The sequence below is a fragment of the Suillus fuscotomentosus genome, assembly GCF_016647785.1.
Source record: "Suillus fuscotomentosus strain FC203 chromosome Unknown F5891scaffold_511, whole genome shotgun sequence".
In the NCBI taxonomy this organism is placed as follows: domain Eukaryota; kingdom Fungi; phylum Basidiomycota; class Agaricomycetes; order Boletales; family Suillaceae; genus Suillus; species Suillus fuscotomentosus.
Window position 1 is genome coordinate 1,051 of NW_024540023.1, and position 20,310 is coordinate 21,360.

Sequence of the window (20,310 nt, forward strand, 5' to 3'; positions counted from 1 at the left end):
GAGATTCCGCCGAACCAACGCGCACTTCATCCTGAATGTATCTACACCTGCTCCACAAAACGAAATCCATGGAACATCGCAGACCTGACGAACATCTGACTGAGGCGTGAGTTGCAACGAGCTGCAGTAATGGTCTAAGCATAACCAGTTCCAGGTCTGAGTATCCCTATCAAATATTAGCACACGATCTTTATCTCCTGACCGTGGACTCTGGAGCGCTCGATGTATGAAACTAGCTTTTTCCATTGTCGTGACCCACTACGGCATGAAGCTACTTATATCGTATTGGCTGTTCATCACGCACCTTCCTCTTACCAACCAGTTCACCACCGGAACAATATTTTGATACCGCGGTCGTCTACTTGCATTCAATGGGTCGACGCACGTTACTATGAGTCGCAGAATGGCGCGTGCTACTCTAGTAACGAAACTGCAAAAGCAGCAGTGAATGATAGCCGGCAGGCCAGTGCCTTGCCTTGCCAGGAAGTGAACGTTGCAGCTGGCAGTGCCACCTGTTCAAATCGCTGGCAGCTGGAAAACATTGGGATCTTTTACTTGAACGTTCGTCTCGACACTGGTCGTTTTGAACGTTTATCCATGCCGAATGCCGTGGTGGGCAATTCGAGAGAAAGGAGAGATCTTATATGAATTATGGACTGGCTGAGGTGGAAAAACAGATCCATCTCCCTTCATCATGTGCATTATATTTGTCTATGCCCTCGTATTCACAGAGATTTCTCTGGTTTACGCATCACCATCGCAGGGTCCATTTCGAACTGTGTCCAACAATCACCAGTTTTACAATGTCCAGGTGCGTCAGACTAGTGCACTCAAGGTCATGGCTTGTACAAACCGTAACACAGGCTCATCGCGGAGGAAGAGGAAATGTTGTCGAGAGCACTCTACCGAGCTTTGCATGGTATAGTGGACGAGGTCGATGTTTGATTCACCTCAAGCGAATTCCCGTCACAGGGGCCTCATCGACGGCGCCACCACACTCGAACTAAACAACGGCATTACTACCAATCTATCACGGTGAGTAATGTGGCTCTGTTACTACTGCTCCATACTCTAATTGCCTTACCAGTATCAAAGTTTTGACTGGCGAACCCTGGTATCCATGAAGGTTTGTGTCTCATGTTCGTCCACTCTGCTTTTTTTGATCATCAGCTGAAGACATTGGATGATAAACTTATAACTTCTGCTCTTATCGATGAGTGAGTGAATTTCGAGCCAATACATTGCACGCCAACTGTCACCATTCAGGGACACTGCTTTTACGCCGCGTGGCTCAACCTCCCCGTGGCTGGCTGGCTTACGCCTTGAATCATTTCCCGGACCATCACTGTCCGAGCAGATAGCACAAGCCCCCCATGCTATACAAGCGGATATTTTATCTCCCACTGGAACATTCCTCATTTTCTCTTCGTCCCATGAGGGATCCTCTCACTTCACAACTCCAGAAATGATTAGCGAAGCTCACAGGTTCGGCATGAAAGTTGTACCTTGGACTGTGAGCACTTCTCATTTCTTCACAATAAACTATATTCACAAATCACCCATTGCAGGTGAATGGCTTGGACTGTGCCGAAGAGCTCTTCAAGGATGGTGCAGATGGAATTATTACGGATTGTAAGTTTCAGGTTACAACAAGTATTATTGATTGCTCATGCAATGCATATCAGACCCAAACGTTGTTAGGCGGTGGGCCAAACAACAAGGACTTCGGGTGGCGCCTAAATATCCCAGACAACGTGTCTTCTCCTGCTTATACCAGCACATGCGCTAGTGTTCTTGATGCGATGCACCGAAGAATAGATTTTCTCCATTCGTGTAACATAGCGATATCACATTCTCAGTATATGATTACCAGGCAGCTTAGATTTCATCGGCCACAAACTGAAAAACCATACAAATCAGGACATTACTAGCATGTAAATAAGACACGTACCATCTACGTTCTATTACACTCGAGACTTGTTAAAATTTGACACGAATACATCAAGAAATATGAAACTTCTGTTGGCCTATTGAGGGCTATTGCCCTACGTGCTGCATGCCGCCACACCGAGAACGCAAGTACATGTCTCCAGATCACACATTCGATCGGCAAGTTGTCTATACCACGACTAAGTATAAATAGTACAAGAGTACCGATCACCACATTAAATTTAAAGTGATGTTATATGCAAAGATTGCATACTAAAGGGTAATGAATTCCATAAAATACTATGTAGATCCATGAGACCCAAAAGCGAGATCAGCCTCTTAAGTCTCCGAGTCCAAACACCCCCAGCTTTGAGTTCATACCACCTGGAACTAAACTCGCCACTGCAGATATGATACTCTCATCTGGTATTTGTTGTTGTCGCAACACATCAAGAGTTTTGGCCGACAACTCATTGTGTGATTCGAAATCAATCTTCGAAGCGTCTGATGGAATGTACCACTCCTTGCTCCTAATAAGAGCTGGAACACTCTCGATATCATCATCCAACTCATCATGGAAGCAAAATTCGACGTTATACCATGCACACTTCATCAAGTTCCACCAAAGCCTGGTTAGGACAGTGCTAAAGCAAGATACGGCCTGTTCTGGTGGAGCAATACGGAGCAGAATTCCTGCGAGGTAGAAGAGACTAGTATGAGCTTCTTTGCTAGTGACGTTGATGGAGGACTATTGGTAAGGGGGAGGGGGAGAGGAAGGAGTGGGATTGCGAAGATGTTTAGCAAGATGACTGGAATACACAGGTGCGGCGCCTGTGATCTACTCTTCGATATAGCCATCCCGGACCAAGTGAGCGTGCCAGCCGGAGCTCTTTGCGAGAGTGAAGGGGGTAAGGTGACCTCGGCCGATGGGGTAGGCAAATCATATTGCTGCAAGCAACATGGCTGGGCAGAGCTCGGAAAGTACTGAGTCTCGTAAGGACTCGAGTCAGCTCCGGCAGCAGTGAACCACAAGGTCTTCATGTCAGGCGCTAGCTCTGTGTCTCTACTCCGACGCTCTTGTCCAGTGCATCGATCATGATCACTGGGTCCCACAGTCGACCCAGCTGACTTTCCCACTGCTGCGTGATATCCGCTGTATTCTTGAGCGAATTCGCGGTCTGAACTGCCTCTGCTAATGCCCCGGATCACGGTCAGCCAGGTCGCGCACGACCGCGGAGAAGTGACAACAATCTGCTTCTCGTTGACGGTCTTGGTCCTGGAAGTTGTGCATAAGCATGTCTGATAATTGAAATGCTGGAGCGGGGTATCCCAGGCGCAGTGACAGGAGTCCTGGCTCGTAGTCGGTAGTCCTCGCGCGTGTCGTAGTCTGTCCTCGATAGATAGAGCCGTGGCCTCCTGCTATAGAGGTCTGGCCTTGGTTCCCTTACAGTCCGTGCCCGTTCCAACGCGAAAACTGTAGATCCTGGGAATGCGGGATGGGACAAAGCAACCACAAAGACAAAGAAGCGGTGCCGGTTCCTTCCGAATACTTAAGTGTCGATCACCTGGCGCGGTCATCGATTACTGTCTTCCATGCTTTTTCGTCTGCCAACGATTTACTGATTAGTGATCTTATTACTGAAGTACTGAAATCCTGCAGAACATCAAAAGAAGATTATATTTTGTTTTTGAACAACATCCACAACACATTGTTGACAAAGGGTGGACGATACTAGTAAGTGCACGAAGCGGAGAATTGATAAGCACATTCTGAATTTTCGCGTTTAACACTCACTCACAGTATATAGGATCCAACCTGGCTGTACCTTTTCTCCATCCCTCGTATTGGCGTACCGGTATGCCAATTATCTTGCTTCCCTCTCCCAGCAGGCCATAGAAAGGCGCACTAGTGTTTGTGGTGAATCATAGTGTTTACTCCCATGAAGAACCGACTCACTGTTGAAACCGGTCACTTCATACTCGTCCTCTTCTGAAGATTCACCGCTCGCGTCAATTGAGCTGGCGGCTGGCTGGCGCCATTCTGAATGCGACGACCTAAACCAGTCTCTTCTACTGGTTAGCTTGTCGTTCTGTAAAATCTAGTTAGTTCCACATTCCATTCGTAATAGAAATGAGCTCACTTCTAGTTTGAGGATACCACGGCATTTTCCCCGGTGCTTGATCCAGAGTCCGGGGTAGTACCTGGAGCGTTTGTCAAGGCAGATGATTTTGCTGCATCCGCGGCACCGGACGGATGTGGGTTGTACATCGTCGGTGTATTTGTCATTCTCCAGGTCTTCTTTCCGCTCATCCTCCGTTTGTCTCCGCTTGCTAGAACTCCCGATGATGAAGTCATCGCGATTGCCGTTATGGACACTCCAGCTCCCGGGAGTAAGCTGTGCAAGGCTCGGCGCGTACTGTGAGCCCTGGGTGTCGGTGGGGAGACGTGAAGGGGAGAGCCCATGGAAGCGCCCTATACAGACCAGATAATGGTCATCAACGAGGCAGTTGACTGTGGGCCAGTCAGTGCCATCATCATACATGAAAACGGCCGGACACTCTGACCTGCCACAATGTATGGTGTAGGTGCAGGTGGGCGTTTTGTGTGTGGTGTGGTTCTGACTGGCGACACGGTCATTGTTTGTCGAGTACATGGCAGCTGAGGGACTGGTGGTTGATATTTGCATTTTATGTGCTGGAAAAAATGCTCTTCAGATGTAGACGAGGAAGTTGTTGCAGTGGCACGAAGTTTTATTTTCTTTTAAGGCCTGCCTCGGAGTTGCATTGTTCACCCTTGAATACACGTGGTATTTTTTTTTTGATTCCGACTTCTGTTTATTGGGACAAACGTACCTTATGGTGGACACTAACTAGTTTAAGGGGTACCTCTGCAACATTTGGACTCGCGAATACCCCAGCGTGAGGGTATCTCCCGGAGACGTGTCGTCCGTCAAAGATGGCGGACTGAGCTCCCTATCGCGCGTGTCTACGTCGTAAGGTACACACGCCACTCCAATGCAGGCAGTCACTGTCATGACAGTCATTCACGACGGCCGATGTATTATCTGAGGCTCCTACTATCATTATTCTAGGTAAATTCCAATGCTTTCCGAACCGCAGGTATATTCTACTTGTTGTGAAAGTGAACCTTGTCTACCATGATAGCTCCAGAAAAAATCATCAGCACAGAAGTGCTGGCCGCTGCCAGGAGCACTCTTCGATTTTCCCACATGCATGGAACTGTTTTAGGCCTACAATGGGGATGGTGAAAACACTTCGTCATGATGGTGCCTTTCTTGCTGAAGGTCAGTCCAGCCGCCGTCTTTTTGTCTATGTAGTGTTTTTACATGAACAATGCCAGTTGCTGCATATATAGTTCTTCCAGATGGTGGGACTTGAATTCAAGCTTACAAAAAGCCGTACGTTCGGCGCCCATGCTTCCGTTCAAGCGGCTTGTTGATTCGCATAATTCAATCCGGGATGGAAATCAGTCCTGGTTGCAAAAATGATCTCCCCAGTTTTGTTGAAAAACGCATGATCAACGACTTCCAATGATACAAAAGATGGTCCTGGTAGGCTAGCTGAACAATTAATCGGGCTCGAGCTCGATTACCGAGCATGTTGTAGGAGTATGTGACGAAGGCAGACTCATGAAGTTGAGGCATCCTAGACGCTCTTTCAAGAAGATCACTGATATTATTAAAACATAGCAAGGTCACATTTACTTTATCTGAATCATCATGTATCTCCACTCGCGTCGTGAATGCCAGAAATATTACGTTTTACTTACCGCCCTCCAGAAGCATTCCTAGGACTACCCGCTCTTCTGCGAGGAGGAAGCTCTGGAGTCGTAGACGGCCTACGAGAACTCGCATTACCACCCTCCGTTCCAAGGTTGAGCTCAAAATCCAATTTCCTAGCCATTTCCCTGTCCATCTCCTCCATCTGCCTCCTACGCTCCTCCTCATGCGCCTGCTCACGACGGGCAAGGTCACTGTCCAATTCTTCTTGCCGTCGCCGTTCCTCAGCAGCCCTGTACTCTCGCTCGCTTTCTTCCTGCGCACGCCGTGCAAAGGCAAGATCTGCTTCTTCCTGCTTGCGACGCTCGGCTTCTTCCGCTTCAAATTGAGCACGAGCAAAAGCAGCGTCGGCAGCCTCCTGATCAGCGCGCGCCTTGATGCGAGCAAGCTCAGCTTGCCACCTTCGTTCAGCTTCTTCCTCTTCTGCACGCTTGAGACGAGCCTCTTCTTCCCGTTTGTGACGGGCCTCTTCTTCTGCACGCTTCCGACGAGCCTCCTCTTCCTGTTTGCGACGAATCTCTTCTGCACGCTTTCGACGAGCCTCTTCTTCCTGTTTGCGACGAATCTCTTCTTCCCTTTTGCGACGTGCTTCCTCCTCTCGCCTGTTCCGCTCCTCTTCATGCCTCCGACGCGATTCCTCTTCGCGTTTCCGACGCTCCTCTTCGTCCCTTTGACGCGCATCCTCCTCGCGTCTTATCCGGTCCTCTTCTTCTTGTTTACGTCTGGCTTCTTCTGCCTTGCGCAGTTCTTCCTCGGCTCTCCTACGTGCCTCCTCTCGTTTGAGTCTTTCTTCTTCCTCCAGTTTGAGTCTCTCTTCCTCCTCTCGTTTGACTTTCTCTTCCTCCTCTCGTCGCCGTCGTTCTTCCTCCTCTAGTTTCAGTCTCTCTTCCTGTTGTTGTTTCAGTTTCTCTTCCTCTTCTCGTCGCCGTTGTTCTTCCTCCTCTCGTTTCACCCTCTCTTCCCCCTCTCGTCGCCGTTGCTCTTCTTCTCTCTGTCTCTGCTCCGCCTCCCATTTCAATCGTTCTTCCTCACCTCGTTTTTGTTCCTCAACATCCTTCCATCTCGGTTCTTCATCCTCCTGTGGCCTGCTCTCTTCTTCAGCAGCTTGAGGTTGTGCTTCCTCTTCCTCGTGCTTCTGTGAGTCTACCTCCTCAACAGCCTTCCGTTCACCCACCACCTTCCGTTGTCCTTCATCCTGGGTGCGTTCCTCTTCGCGCTTCTTTTGGTCTTCTGGGACTTTAGGTATGGAAGAAGAGGCAGGAGGCAGGTTCGGGGGATTCTGGGAAGGGGAAGTTGGAGTGGCTCCCAAACCAAGTGCCGGTGAGACAGTTGGCGCGGCGTTCTGATATCTTTGCATAGGAGGAGACTGTTGTTCGCCTCGTGCTGCCGCCGGGGTCCCGTGTGGGCTTCCAGCGAGTGGCGGTGGCGGCGGCGGCGGAGAAAAATATGGTGCTCTGGGAAGAAGTTGAGATTGGGGAGGAGGAGCTGGGGATTGCACAGGGGGAGGCAGAGGGAAATAGGATTGTTGTTGGTATGGCTGCTGCTGAGGTGGTGTGCGTGTGCGTGTCTGAGGTTGCTGTTGGGTTGAATGAGCATATCCTTGCGGCTGTGGTGAAGAGGAATATGGTTGCTGATTGGGAAGTGGAGTGTATGATTGAAGTGGTGGAGGTTGGTATGGTTGAGCCGAGTAGCTCTGGGGATGAGGGGATGGTGTTGGCTGATATTGTGGTGCAGGAGGCGGAGCTTGATGAGGAGGGGGCGGGGGCTGATATTGCGGGATCTGAGACGGAGCCTGATGAAGCTGATACTGGTGAGGCTGCGGAGAAGATGACACATATTGCTGTGGTTGTGGTGAGGGCGGTGGCGCATAATTATGGGGGGTATAAGATTCCTGATATGATTGAGGAGGCGGAGATGTTGTTTGTTGAGGAGGAACATATCCTTGGGACAAGGGAGCGTATTGTTGGAGAGGCGGAGAAAGTGTTTGTTGAGGGGGAGTATATCCTTGCGACGAGGGAGAATATTGTTGGTGAGCTTGGCCCGACAGGTAATGATTGGGTTGCCATTGTCCTTGCTCACGATGAGGCTGTGATTCCGGCGTATGGGGTTGTGCTATAGGAAGCGAGGGTTGGTAATGCTCACTCAGCGGATCGTCTGTCATAGCCAAGGGTGTGCGAACTCCTAGAAGTTCTGGAGAAAGCTCATAAGGACGTTCTTGGACAGGAGTCTGTAACAATGATATTGGAGTTGGTGGAGTCGCGTAGAACAAGGGCGAGTCGCTCGCGCCTCCATTATTTGAAGCAGAAGTCCCAAAACGACCAGCACGTCCAGCAATCCCTGGGCGCAGAATAGTTGGCAGATGACCAGTCTTTCTCTGGGGTACTAAATCGTCCTCAGGAAGAGGGGGGAGCACATCAGTTTTGATCTTCGGGGACTGTCGGTCGGGGGGAGAAGGAGATTGTGATGAGGCATTGAGCTGACCTCTAGCAGGAAGTAAAGATGCAGGTAGTGTACTAGGGGGGACATAGCCTGTATCACGGAGCTGCACAGGCGTTGGATTCAGCACAGATGGTGGTCCGCCCTTTGGTACAGGATTATATGACTGCGGCCGTGTAAGACGATCTGATTGTTTGATTTTCGATGGACGACGATTAAGAGGGGGAGGACCATTTGCATAGAATGTCATCTCAAGGTATAACTCGCCTCTCGCTCCGCCTGAGGTTTCGAGAGGAACCCAGTCTGATAAGATAGTTTAAGCATACACCAAGCCAGGATTATAAGTCTCTCACCATCGAATTCGCCCGTTTTCAAAGTCGATTCGATGTCGACAATCCCTTTACCTAAGAGCTTATCCTCAGATCGAGGCTCATCCTTCCAGCAAGACACTTCCAGCTTTCTGTTGACACTGTCCTTACCAGGATCTACAAGAACAGGAAAGCGGAATTCTTCATCCCACACAGGATGCTGCCCGCCCTTGGGCTCTGGCTTGGTCCGTTGAGTCTGGCCAGAAAGAGATGCTTGCGCATATGGATCTTGCTTGTAGAAAGAAGGTTGGTGCAGATGACGAGCCTTGAGGATGACTACGATTAGCGTCCCAAGTTCCTTCGATTGTGACATGGAGCAATTTAAAGACAATTAATGGTCAGAACTGTGCTGGTCACTAGCTACTCTGCAGTGTGCACTGCCCGCTAAGTCGGCCCCAAGTGCACCGGTCGTCCGGTCAGTCTAAGTCACGGTACGTTACTGTAAGCTGTGACACGTGACACCACGCGTTTCTGGCGGTGGGAAAACGCGTCAATAGACTGCAAGACGCGCACAGTCTAGCTCATCATCGAACACGTCCACCATAGCTTAATGTCGGACAGAGCAAAGCGCGCAGATAGACTTTCTGCTCTTGCGGAACTAAAGCGAACTCGTGAAGGAGGCGCGCGCAAGTGGAAGGTGCGATATTGCCATTTGGCGGCTTGAAACCGTATCTCGAACGCGTCTTCACAGGCTCAAGAGGATGTGGCTATCTATGATGAGGTCACTGAGGACCAGTATAAGAAAATTGTGCGAGGGAGGCTGCAGAAGGATGACTTTGTCGTGGACGACGGCGTGAGCGGTTATATGGACAATGGGATGGACGACTGGACGGGCGCTGAGAAAGACGAAGACGAAGATGACGAAGACGACGAGTACGAAACAAAGAAGAAAAAGAAGGGTGAGTTTGATTGTATGTCTATACTTATAATATCTGACTTTGGCTTTTCAGCGAAGAAGGGCAAGGATGTTGCATCCAAGCCTAAAGCGAAGCCGAAAGCACCACCACCTACTGCCAAGCCTTCTATCAGCGTGTATCGCCCAGCTGTCTCAGCAGAGCAGGAAGATGACTTCATGGCCAATCTTCTTGGAGGCTTAGATGCCGTCTCAGCTCCAGCTGCAAGGAGGCCAAAAAAACGCAAGCCCTCTCCGTTATCAGATCATGAAGACATAAACTGCGATTCCTCTGATGGTCTTATAGACGACACTACTTTCAGCCTGCCATCAAGTGATTTCGAAGACGACTTTTCGACTATGATGAGCCCTAAGAAGAAGCCACGCACAACAAGTGGTGCTGGAATCACTCCCGCGATCGAGCGAATGTGCAAGTTGGATGTTCATAGTGGTTCGGAAAATGATTTTGATAACTCAATGGACTTTGAGGACATGGACATGGATGCCTTTATGGATGTTGATGACGAAGATCTTGATCTCAAACCGGCCAAGGGGAACAAATCTATTCTCGATGGCCTGGAAACTAAGCCCAAGGTCAACATTACTTCGGCACCAACCAAAGCGGAGCCACCTTCAGCGCCAACTTGGCTATCTGTCTACGACTCTCTTGCTGTCGCTTCCGACGAAACCTTAGGTTCTGGTTCTTCCTCCTCAACTTCTAAATCTTCTGTCGATGCTCTCGAACCCGATGGCACTCTCCGCTTTTTCTGGCTAGATTACCTTGAACATAATGGCAAGCTCTTTCTCACTGGTAAAATCAAGGACAAAACCTCCTCGACTTGGGTATCCGCATGCCTTGCCATTGAGGGGCTTCAGCGTAATTTGTTTCTACTCCCGCGTCCGCTACGCGTTGAACAAGAGGAGACCGAAGAAGGCGAGTATGTGATGCAAGAAACTGACGTCGTGCCAAGCCAATCAGATGTGTACGAAGATTTTGAGCGAGTACGGAAGAAGCTTGGTATCAAGGGGTGGAAGGGGAGATGGGTTCGGAGAAATCATGCATTTGATGAGAAGGACGTACCGAAGGAGGGAGAATGGATGAAAGTATTGTACTCTTTTGAAGGTAACCCTCAATTACCGAACTTTTGCAAAATACTCACTGTATGTGGATAGAGCCCCAAGTCCCTATGAACGCCTGTTCGCCTAATATTGCTCGAATATTTGGGACGAACACAAGTGCGTTTGAGCTTTTTGTGCTCAAGCGCAAGATCATGGGGCCGTGCTGGCTTGCTATCACCAATGCGGTTATCGAGAACAAAGGTGTAAGGCTGCTCAGGAAAGATTCCTTCGCTCTTAGCTGATAATATATTCATGAAGATTTCGTGGTGCAAGTTCGAAGCCACGGTGTCAGACCCCAAGAACGTGACACCCATGGGAGACAGCGCTCCAGAGCCTCCCCCTTTAACAATAATGAGCCTCGCAGTACGCACCGTTGTCAATCATCGCGAAAACAAGCGGGAAGTTGTTTGTGCCACGGGACGCATATGGCGAGATGGTCAGTTGTCTTGCAGCTCTACTGAAGAACATTGCTGACTTGATAGCGCATTGTGTAGTTCAACTTGATGATCCCACACCCCCCGAACAACTCCCGTGCTCTGTGCACACGTTCGTCCGTCCTCTCGACAGCTTCCCTGCGAAATTTGAAGCACAGGCGCGAGCAAATGGAAAGGGCTTAATCTCACCAATGAAGAACGAGCGGATGCTGCTCAACAACTTGCTTGGTGGCTCTCTCTTTCAATTGCAGTGCTTTTCAATCGTTAATCGCATATCCTACAGTCACGCTGCACAAAGCAGACCCCGACGTCATTGTTGGTCACGACTTTCTCGGTGTTTCCCTTGATGTCCTCCTCGGCAGAATGAAGGACCTCAAGGCGGATCACTGGTCACGCCTTGGGCGGTTCAGGCGCTCGAAATGGCCACTTATAGGACGTCAGGGCACAAACATGCGCTTTCTAACTGGGCGCCTGCTTTGTGACCTCGCCAGCGATGGTGCACGAGTCAGTTTCACATCGACTTCTGTGATACAATGACTGATGAATCGGCGTCAGAGCATGATTGCCTCCACGACGTGGTCCCTCACCGAGATGTGCAAAACTCATCTCAAGTCAGACAGGCAGGACATTGACCCAGATGACACCGCAGCATACTTTGATGGTACCGTGTCATCCCCAGACATGCTCATGACGTTTGTGCGACATTGTGAGCTCGACGCTCATTACCAAATGGCCATCGCATCGAAGGTGCAGGTTCTGCCTCTGACAAGACAGCTCACAAACCTCGCTGGCAATGCATGGTGAGTTCCTTTGGTCGGTGATTTGGTCATTAATGAATCTTGGCCTCAGGAACAAGACGCTGAATGGTGGTCGAGCTGAGCGGAACGAGTACATTCTTCTGCATGAGTTCCACCGCTTGAAGTACATCTGTCCTGATAAGACATACGGCAAGAAAGTGACAAAAGTAGAGCCCGAAGCAGATGACGCAGACGGCGAGAGGGGCGGGGGCAACAAGTCGAGCAAAGGAAAACGGGACAAGTTCAAGGGTGGCCTCGTGTTTGAGCCGAAGCGTGGACTTTGGGACAAGTATATCCTTGTCATGGACTTCAACTCGCTGTATCCGAGTATCATCCAGGAGTACAACATTGATTTCACTACCGTCGAGCGCTCGCAGGAGGATGTAAGTGACTAAACTTGGATTCATACTTTGGTGCTGACACCTGAGTGCAGGACGATGATGATAAGATACCAGACCCTCCGCCACCCGAGGTGCCTCAGGGTGTCCTTCCACGACTTATTGCAACACTAGTCAGCCGGCGGCGACAGGTGAAGTCACTTATGAAAGATCGTTCTATCTCGCACGCGAAGCTACTGCAGGTTCGATGGTCGATGTTGTCCCTTTGACTACTTGCTCATACTTGATCTTTGTCACAGTATGACATCAAACAACAAGCATTAAAGCTGACGGCGAACAGTATGTACGGCTGTCTTGGTTTCGAGTACTCGCGATTCTACGCCAAGCCTCTCGCTGCTCTGACTACTTTCAAGGGTCGGGAGATCCTGACCCACACCAGGGAGCTTGCAGAGAGTTTACAACTAGACGTGAGTACATCTCTGATACGTGTCAGGGGATTTCTCTGACTCATCATAGGTTGTCTACGGCGATACTGATTCGGTGTTCGTCAACTCCAACGTGACAGAGCTTTCCGAGGCACTAAAAATCTCTGCCGAATTCAAGAAGGCTGTCAACGATCGATATAAGCTTCTCGAGATAGACCTTGATGGTGTCTTTGCACGTCTCTTACTCTTGCAGAAAAAGAAATATGCAGCTTTGAAGGTGGAAGAGGGATCACGAACATCCACGGAAGTTAAAGGTTTAGACATGAAGCGCCGAGAATACTGCGCTTTATCGAAGAGCGTGTCTCAGTAGGTCATACTTTGTGTTTGTGTTGACTCGGTTTAAGCCCGCACTTTCCAGATACGTCTTGGAACAAATCTTGTCTGGCGAACCAACGGAGGTTGTGGTAGAGAACATTCACGAGTATCTTAATACCATCGGCGAAAATGTTCGCGGCGGAAAGATCAAATTGGAGGATTTCATTGTATACAAGGTACCCTCCAAAAACTCTTTTCAACGTTTCTTGGTCAATCTCACGCACGGCCCAGCGCCTAGGCAAAAACCCAGAAGACTACCCCGATGCTAAATCTCAGCCTCATGTGCAAGTCGCTTTGAGATTAAAAGCAAAGGGTGGAAGCGCCCGTAACGGCGACGTTATCCCCTATGTGTTCTGCGTCGCTCCTGGTGAAGAGAGCGTGAAGACTGCACAAGCAGATCGCGCTAAGCATCCAGACGAAATCAAGAGGGCTGCAGGGGAACTTACCGTGGATTACGAGCACTACCTTGCCAACCAGGTCCTACCACCTATTGAGCGACTGTGTGAGCCTATTGAAGGGACAGATAGGGCACGGCTTGCTGAGTGCCTTGGTGAGCGTTGAAACACCGATGCCTGCAAACTAAATTCAACTCAACGTTTGTAAAAGGACTGGACCCGGGACGTTATCGTATTAGTGGAAGCACGCCGGCCGGATCAACGCTCACAACATTAGATTCCCTCGTCTCTGATGCAGAGCGATTTCGCGACGTGGCCCCATTCCTTGTACGCTGCCGCGGGTGCGCAGGACAGATGGCGTTTCCTCCGGTCTACGATCGAGATGTATGTGACTGCATCCCAATTTGTCCTTAGGACTGTCTGACATCGAACAGGCGTCGATTCTGTTGTCATCAGGGCCAACCTGCCCCGCGTGCAGCGCACCGCTGGGTTCGGCGAGCCTGCAAACGCAGCTTGAGGTGCAGATTCGGTCGTTTGTGGCACAGTACTACGAGGGATGGGTTGTCTGCGATGATGCAGCGTGCGGGTACGAGACGCGGTCGATGCGGATGTATGGCTGGCGGTGCGGAGCGCAGGGAGGCTGTAAAGGTAGAGTGCAGTTCAAGTACGGGGACACCGAGCTGTACACCCAGCTCCGGTATTTTTCGACACTATTTGACATTGAGAAAATCACCAAGGCTGCACAGGGCAGCGCGAGAAGGGGTAAGCGTTAATGCAGTTCATCAACCGACCGAGATATCTGACAGTTTGCATACAGAGGAAATCGTGGCTGTTGCAGCAAACAATGACCCATTCCTCAGGGCGATGTCGAAGACAGTGGACAAATATATGGAACAATGTGGACGATGCTGGGTCAATCTCGGTGCATTGTTTTCTAACATGAACCTCTGAGTTCAGGCTCAAGGAATCGCGCATACGATATTCATATTGCTACAGTACAATAGTGTCTTAGGTTTACCTTCTGTGTATTAACACCAGAACAGCGCTGCAACTTACAAATAGCATAGCTTCGAAGATGTGGGACCTGTCTTCACCTCAACTGCTATTCACAATGAGCAAAATAATGTCGGAAAAAAGTTCACAGGGTTTTAAGGCCATGCAAGACATTTTAAATTCAACTATCATTTCATACAACCGCATTCTGGTCCCAGACATTGACATTGTTGCAGCATGCCGTTGTGAGTGCCTTTCAGTTGGTGAACAAATTGGACAGTCCAAACAATATTTTTGAGTAAGGCATACGGGGTTTTCCGCGGAATGTGCGAAACTTTTGGTTGATCCACATTGCAGTTCTTCTCGGATTGTACGTCCCGCATATCGTTGTTTCCGCCGATAATTATTTTTGATTAGCATACTTGGTAGATTTCTACTTGTACCAGCGATCTCAAAAGCTGATACAGATGCTTCATTTCTTGTGGGATATCAAGATTGGAAATACATGTACATTTTGTCCGAATCAAAGGATGAAAGCACGCAAATACAAGATCTACATCAACCCAGCAGTCCTTTGACATATTTCAATAACTCTCGTCCCTGCAAGATGTGCAATTAGTTTTTGCTCGAGACTGTCTAGTTGCACGCATGAACTTACCCCTTTGCTCTTTACACTCGCTACCATAGCTTCTACGCCTTCAAGCTCGTCGTCAATACCATGCATTATTTCGCTGTCCCCTGCGGAAAGTAATAAGCGTGCATTCCGTTGCCGCTCACTCAAGCCGTGTCGAAGCACAACGGTCAGCATAGCACGCCAACCCTCGGTTGCGCCATCTGCCGCTGCATTTGCAGAAGCAGGCGAGGTAGAAGGCATGGGTAGTTTCGGTATCACCGTCGAAGGGACGACGAATGGGCAATACGATCGATGTTCATTCAGTACATCAAACTCCCTCTTCTTTGTTGGCGGATGTGGTAGCGGGCTGCTGTCTAGCGGTGATGAAGCAAACTGAGGTGTGAATGCCCAGAGGCCGACGCGTCGTTGGCACAAGGAACAGTGCAAAAGAGATGTGTCCCGGGCGCTTTTCCCGATGTCGCTCAGCCGTGGTGTTCGCGTGCGCACGGGTGTACCTCCCAACTGTGAAATACTAGTAAGGGGCGAAGAGGGCATCGGAGATGGTGAATCTGCCCGCCCCCACTGAACGGTACGTGAGACTGATGGAGACCTAGACAGAGACGGGGAAGCTGGTCTGGACATGGTAGCTATTCGAGAAAGTGACGAAGTGCGACTACGTTCCGAGGGAGGAGCAGGCGGGGCCAATGACCAGCCGAAGAGGGCAGTTATAATTGCGGTATCAGATGGCTCAGGTTCTGCATCAACCTGCATTGCCGACTCATTCTCGGATTCTGATTGGGCCTGAGGAGGCTTGACTGAGGTAATTGCTGAACGAAGCGAGGCAAGCTGAGAGGCGGACTGATGGAATGAATAAGCACCGCACAGGAAAATGCTGCAGTCCAACCCACCAATGGATGTTTGATCACGACGTCTGTCAACAGAGGCTCTAGAGAGCGTGCATTGGATTTGATGTCCCGTGCCATGGCAGTCGGTGCTTGAAGCGGCACGCGGTAAATCGACGCTAATGAATTGGGTGAGGAAGGAGGCTAGGTACATCTTGACGAAAAGACTCACAATCACACTGCCTAGTACGCCAAGGACATCCGTCCTTATGCATCTCCACTAGCTGGATGCGCTGCTTCTCAACAAACGCATTGGCTATGGTACGAAAGAAAAACGCTCAGCGGTGTAGCTTGTCATTTACCTACCTTCTAAACCTTACCGGCTTCTCGTGTCATGCCGTCTCGCCCCACAACAACCCATGAAACATCACAAATTCCACACACTAGCCTGTCTTTGCCACCGTTTATCCAACCGCATTTCGCTGCAGCCACAGCATCAATTTGAGGCGGCTTGTTTGCATATGTCGTCAACTTGTAGGTCGATAGGCGGGATAAGAATGACTGAGTGAATGATGGTCGGTATTCCGAGGAGAGCGAAGCTGATACTGGAAAGCTAGAGTGTACAAAAGGGGTAGCTCCTTTGCTCTTGGAGCGTGCCAAGATCGCAGCCAGGTGAGGGGCAGCCTTGGAAATATCATGCTTATCCAGAGTACTATTGAGAATAGAGCAAGACGAGAGCAAGTTCAGAGATTTCCAAGTCGTAAACCGCGAAATTTGACTGACTCGATGGGTGGTTTGGGGATGTTGGACTGGATCCCATACTTGGCGAGCGTAGAGTAAAGAGAGCGGGTCATGTGTGGTCGTTTTGGAGCTGTTGGTCTTTCGGGTAAGGTCTTCGCTGGAGCTACTGCGTTGTCGAGACTTTGGAGGGCATCATCGAATTTGCGCTGAGACATGCTGCTCAGTAGGGGCCTGTTAGGTTCAAATCCTCTGCTTACCTTGGTAGCTCGGATAGACATTGATGAGCTTGTAGAGCCCGAATCTGAACCGTTGACAGAAACAACCTCTGTAGTCATCGATATGTTGAGGAGTGAATTAGTGAAGTTGAGCGTAGATGGTGGTCGTTTATCAAACACTAGCGGAGTGCCACTGAAAATGAAGTAATACAGCAAGCTTGCACAGCCACACATAAGCGACCACCTATGGCAAATGTCACATCACACTCTGATTGTAACATGCGATGAATAAAAGGTGGAGATTTTTTCAACAGTTCCTCTCCATAGCGGCAACTAAAGTCTATTATGATCTATCATTATGAACATGACTCGTGTGATCCCTGCGGCCCGTATTATTTTCGGCCTCCATCCACCCTCTCAAACGTGCCACTGACCGTCGCTCTCTCTGCAATGTAGCCTTCTTCTGCTCGATCTTCAAAATCTCTACTACCGTACGCGCAGCTTCTACATCATTCCGTAAATAAAATGCCTTGATAAACATCTTGAACATCGGCTTCGCATGCTTCTCAAACGATATGTAAGGTGGAAGCTTCGACAGCGTGAGTGCTTCATTGGTGCGCAGAAGCGGAGTGCTGAAGGGGGGATGGGAAGGAGAGTGAATCCCTGCGGGGTATCCACCACGAACCATGTGGTCGAACAGCGCACGTAAACGTTGATGATCGAATGCAGTCCTCCAGACTATCAACGCCTTCAGGATGATATTGACAGTTATCCTGTCAGGCGCAAACTGCTGGTACTTCACGAGGTTATCGAGGAGTCCCAAGAGCTTCCGGACACGCCTGCCGTTTCTCGGGACCGGACGTGTAACGACACCGTGCAAAAGCGTGTTGCCTAGGATCGTCCGGCTTTTGGTGTCCACCTTGCTTGCAACACGACTAAAAGCGACCTTTGCAGCATGCGGTCGCCTAGCGTATATTAAATCTTGCAGAACTCTGTTGTATACCGGGCCACTGCTCATACCGCTCTTGAATAAAGTCCCCGCTGCCCAGAAACAGCCACCTTGAAATAGGGTATGCGACTTGCGCCCTGTGATAAAAATATTCGTGGATAGGCGTCCACTAGCCGTCGCACCGAGGCGTGTACTGACCATGTGACGAAGGTTAGGAACACATCCCCGGTGTGTGCCAACTACAATTTTCTGGATTCGCAACGCGCAGCGAAATTGCCTGCGGCGCAAAAAGAGGCAAACCAGCCGCAACAAGAACGAGAATTGAAAGAAGGCCGGGTAGAATGTGATGACGTTAGCAATAATAGCCGTAGTCTGGAACCCACTGCCCCGAGTGCATAGCTCGGCTAGAAGAAGCTGAAGATGCCCACGGAAGTGAATGGGAGGAGGAGAGATCGAGTAGAGTTTGCGGAGGGAAATCTCAATGTCATCGATCAGATCAGTGTCGTAATGTTCATGCCTCGTCTCCTTGAGAAAACGAGCAATGCTGCTCAGGAGGCCTCCCACTTGTATTCGAGAAAATCGTTCATGCTTAAGAAACCCCACAGCATGAGCAGGTGGGAGTGCCCTAGCTAGAAGATATGCGGTATCGACATCGATATCTCGCCCACTGCGGACAGCGATGTTGTACAATGCGTGGGCGAGCTCAACGTCACGATGAATGAGGTCCTTGACAGCTGCAGACACTACAACACTTTGGTGTTGCACGTCAGTCGAGTAGGAACTCAACGTCTTCATGATGAATTCCGCTCCGCACCCACGGACTTGCATCAATGTAGCAAGATGCATCGCTGCCATTGCTGCTAATTGGGGTCCCTCTACGGTGTCCGAAGAATTGCCGGTCCAAAGTCCGAAGTTTATACTCGACTCCAGGCACGCTGCAAATAGCTTCGGATCCACTACTGCACCAGAGAGGCGAAAAAGAGAAGTCGTAACAGCGCGTGAAATGAGGGTGGGGGGTGATTCATTGGACATGAGGTGCAGCCAGGACTCATGAAGAGAACGTATCATCTCTTGAATACGTCCGCGGAGAGCACGATCGTGAAGAAGGGCTGGACCCGCGGCTCGCGTAACCTCTTCGAGAATCGCAAGGGCAAACAGGGTCTGCCATAAGGATGCATATCCATCCAAAGGAAAATCAAGCGATGAAATAGCAATTCCACTGCCGTTGCAGCTATACAGCAGCGAATACAGAAGGAGATTGCTTCGCCGATGGACTAGTGGAACGTTGGATGAAAATGCCTCGTGCAGCAACTCCGTAATGGCTTTCATATGGGGAGAGGGATTCGGTTTGGGCAACGGAAATACCGAAAGAGCGGATGTGAAAGCGGTAGCATCAACAGGTACAGATATAGAAGCCCCCGCAGTGCCCCCACACGGCGACGGAAAATGAGTGACCCGGATTGAAATGGCTGACAGGATAGATTCCAAAAGCGCGGTGTCAGTGTCGTGAACTATCTCCAGCAACACTTTCATAACTTTCGCATGAAGAAGGGATGAGTGAGAAGGATGCTGGTTATCGCATCAATGGCCCACTGCTTGTGAAGAGGGTCCGTGCTCGACAAAAGTACTGTTAAATATGGAACGTGAACATCTGGATCGAAAACGTGTCGAGAAAAGTGGAGGTATTGTTTTCGGGCGCGGAACAGATAGCGATCAAATTTGTGCGTGTCTGCTCATTTAATTAGACCGAGCTATGAACGAATGTGATAGATTATCTTACAACCGGGCTGGCCGTCTTTAGAGGAGGAAAGGCTCGCCAACTCCGCTCGCATCATCCAATATCTATCTGAATGCGCCAGTGTCATGCCCCTCTGGCGCTTTAATGATACAACCTCCTTCACAAATGCCCAGTAGTCGCGAGATACAGGACTATCTTTCACATAAGGAAGGAGTGAACTAGTATACACACATGTTCTTGTCGAGTCAACAGACAAGGACCCAAAAAGACCAATTAAAGCGCTAAGCATTCCTGAGTCGAGCTGCGACAATTGGCCCCGTGCTTTTGCGGAGATGTAAAATGAATGAATAGTATTGGGTGTCGGCCTCCTGGAAGGGTCTGGAAGCAGGGTAGAGGACGTCAGGATTTTCCGGAGAGCACTTATGGCGCGAGTGCTATTGGATGGGCCAGACTCCCGAGGATCTTCAGATGTCATAAGAGATCGCTTGCTCTTGTTCTGAGTCCCGGTGCTGCGGGGCAAGCATTCTTGGACATGGGCGCTAGCAGAAGACAGTAACCTAAAATTGAACGACGGTCAAGGTCACGCGTTTGATATTATGAAACAAAAACTAAAAACCTGATTCTTTGAGCTCCGTCGACGCCGCCCAACACTCGGACGGTCGACAGACAGCATCGCAACATTCCATGGCATGGACGAATTGGGAACACGACGCGTTACACGTCACGTTACAAGGTGAACCAAAGGATCGGAACTCCCGGCGGACTCGGAACCTTTTTTTGAACTGCAAGGCATTTCCCGGTCGATCGAAACTTTAGCGGGAACACCGGATACACATATTCACATTATCCTCATCCAGTCGGTCGCCTTGAAAATCCATTGGCACGCTACTGGTGCGTAGTGCTAGATGAGA

At 49.8% G+C, this 20,310-nt stretch overlaps 1 protein-coding gene across 1 annotated transcript; it reads left to right on the forward strand.

The window, feature by feature from the left end:
* The first annotated feature begins 385 nt into the window (after positions 1 to 385).
* F5891DRAFT_571268 (uncharacterized protein) lies at positions 386 to 1,990 on the forward strand. Its single transcript, XM_041372324.1, has 8 exons — positions 386 to 811; positions 864 to 919; positions 973 to 1,035; positions 1,088 to 1,126; positions 1,177 to 1,217; positions 1,267 to 1,513; positions 1,569 to 1,632; positions 1,686 to 1,990. Exons 1-8 carry the CDS (start codon positions 652 to 654, stop codon positions 1,787 to 1,789), a joined length of 774 nt encoding a protein of 257 aa, XP_041216166.1. The 5' UTR covers positions 386 to 651; the 3' UTR covers positions 1,790 to 1,990.
* The last annotated feature ends 18,320 nt before the right edge of the window (positions 1,991 to 20,310 follow it).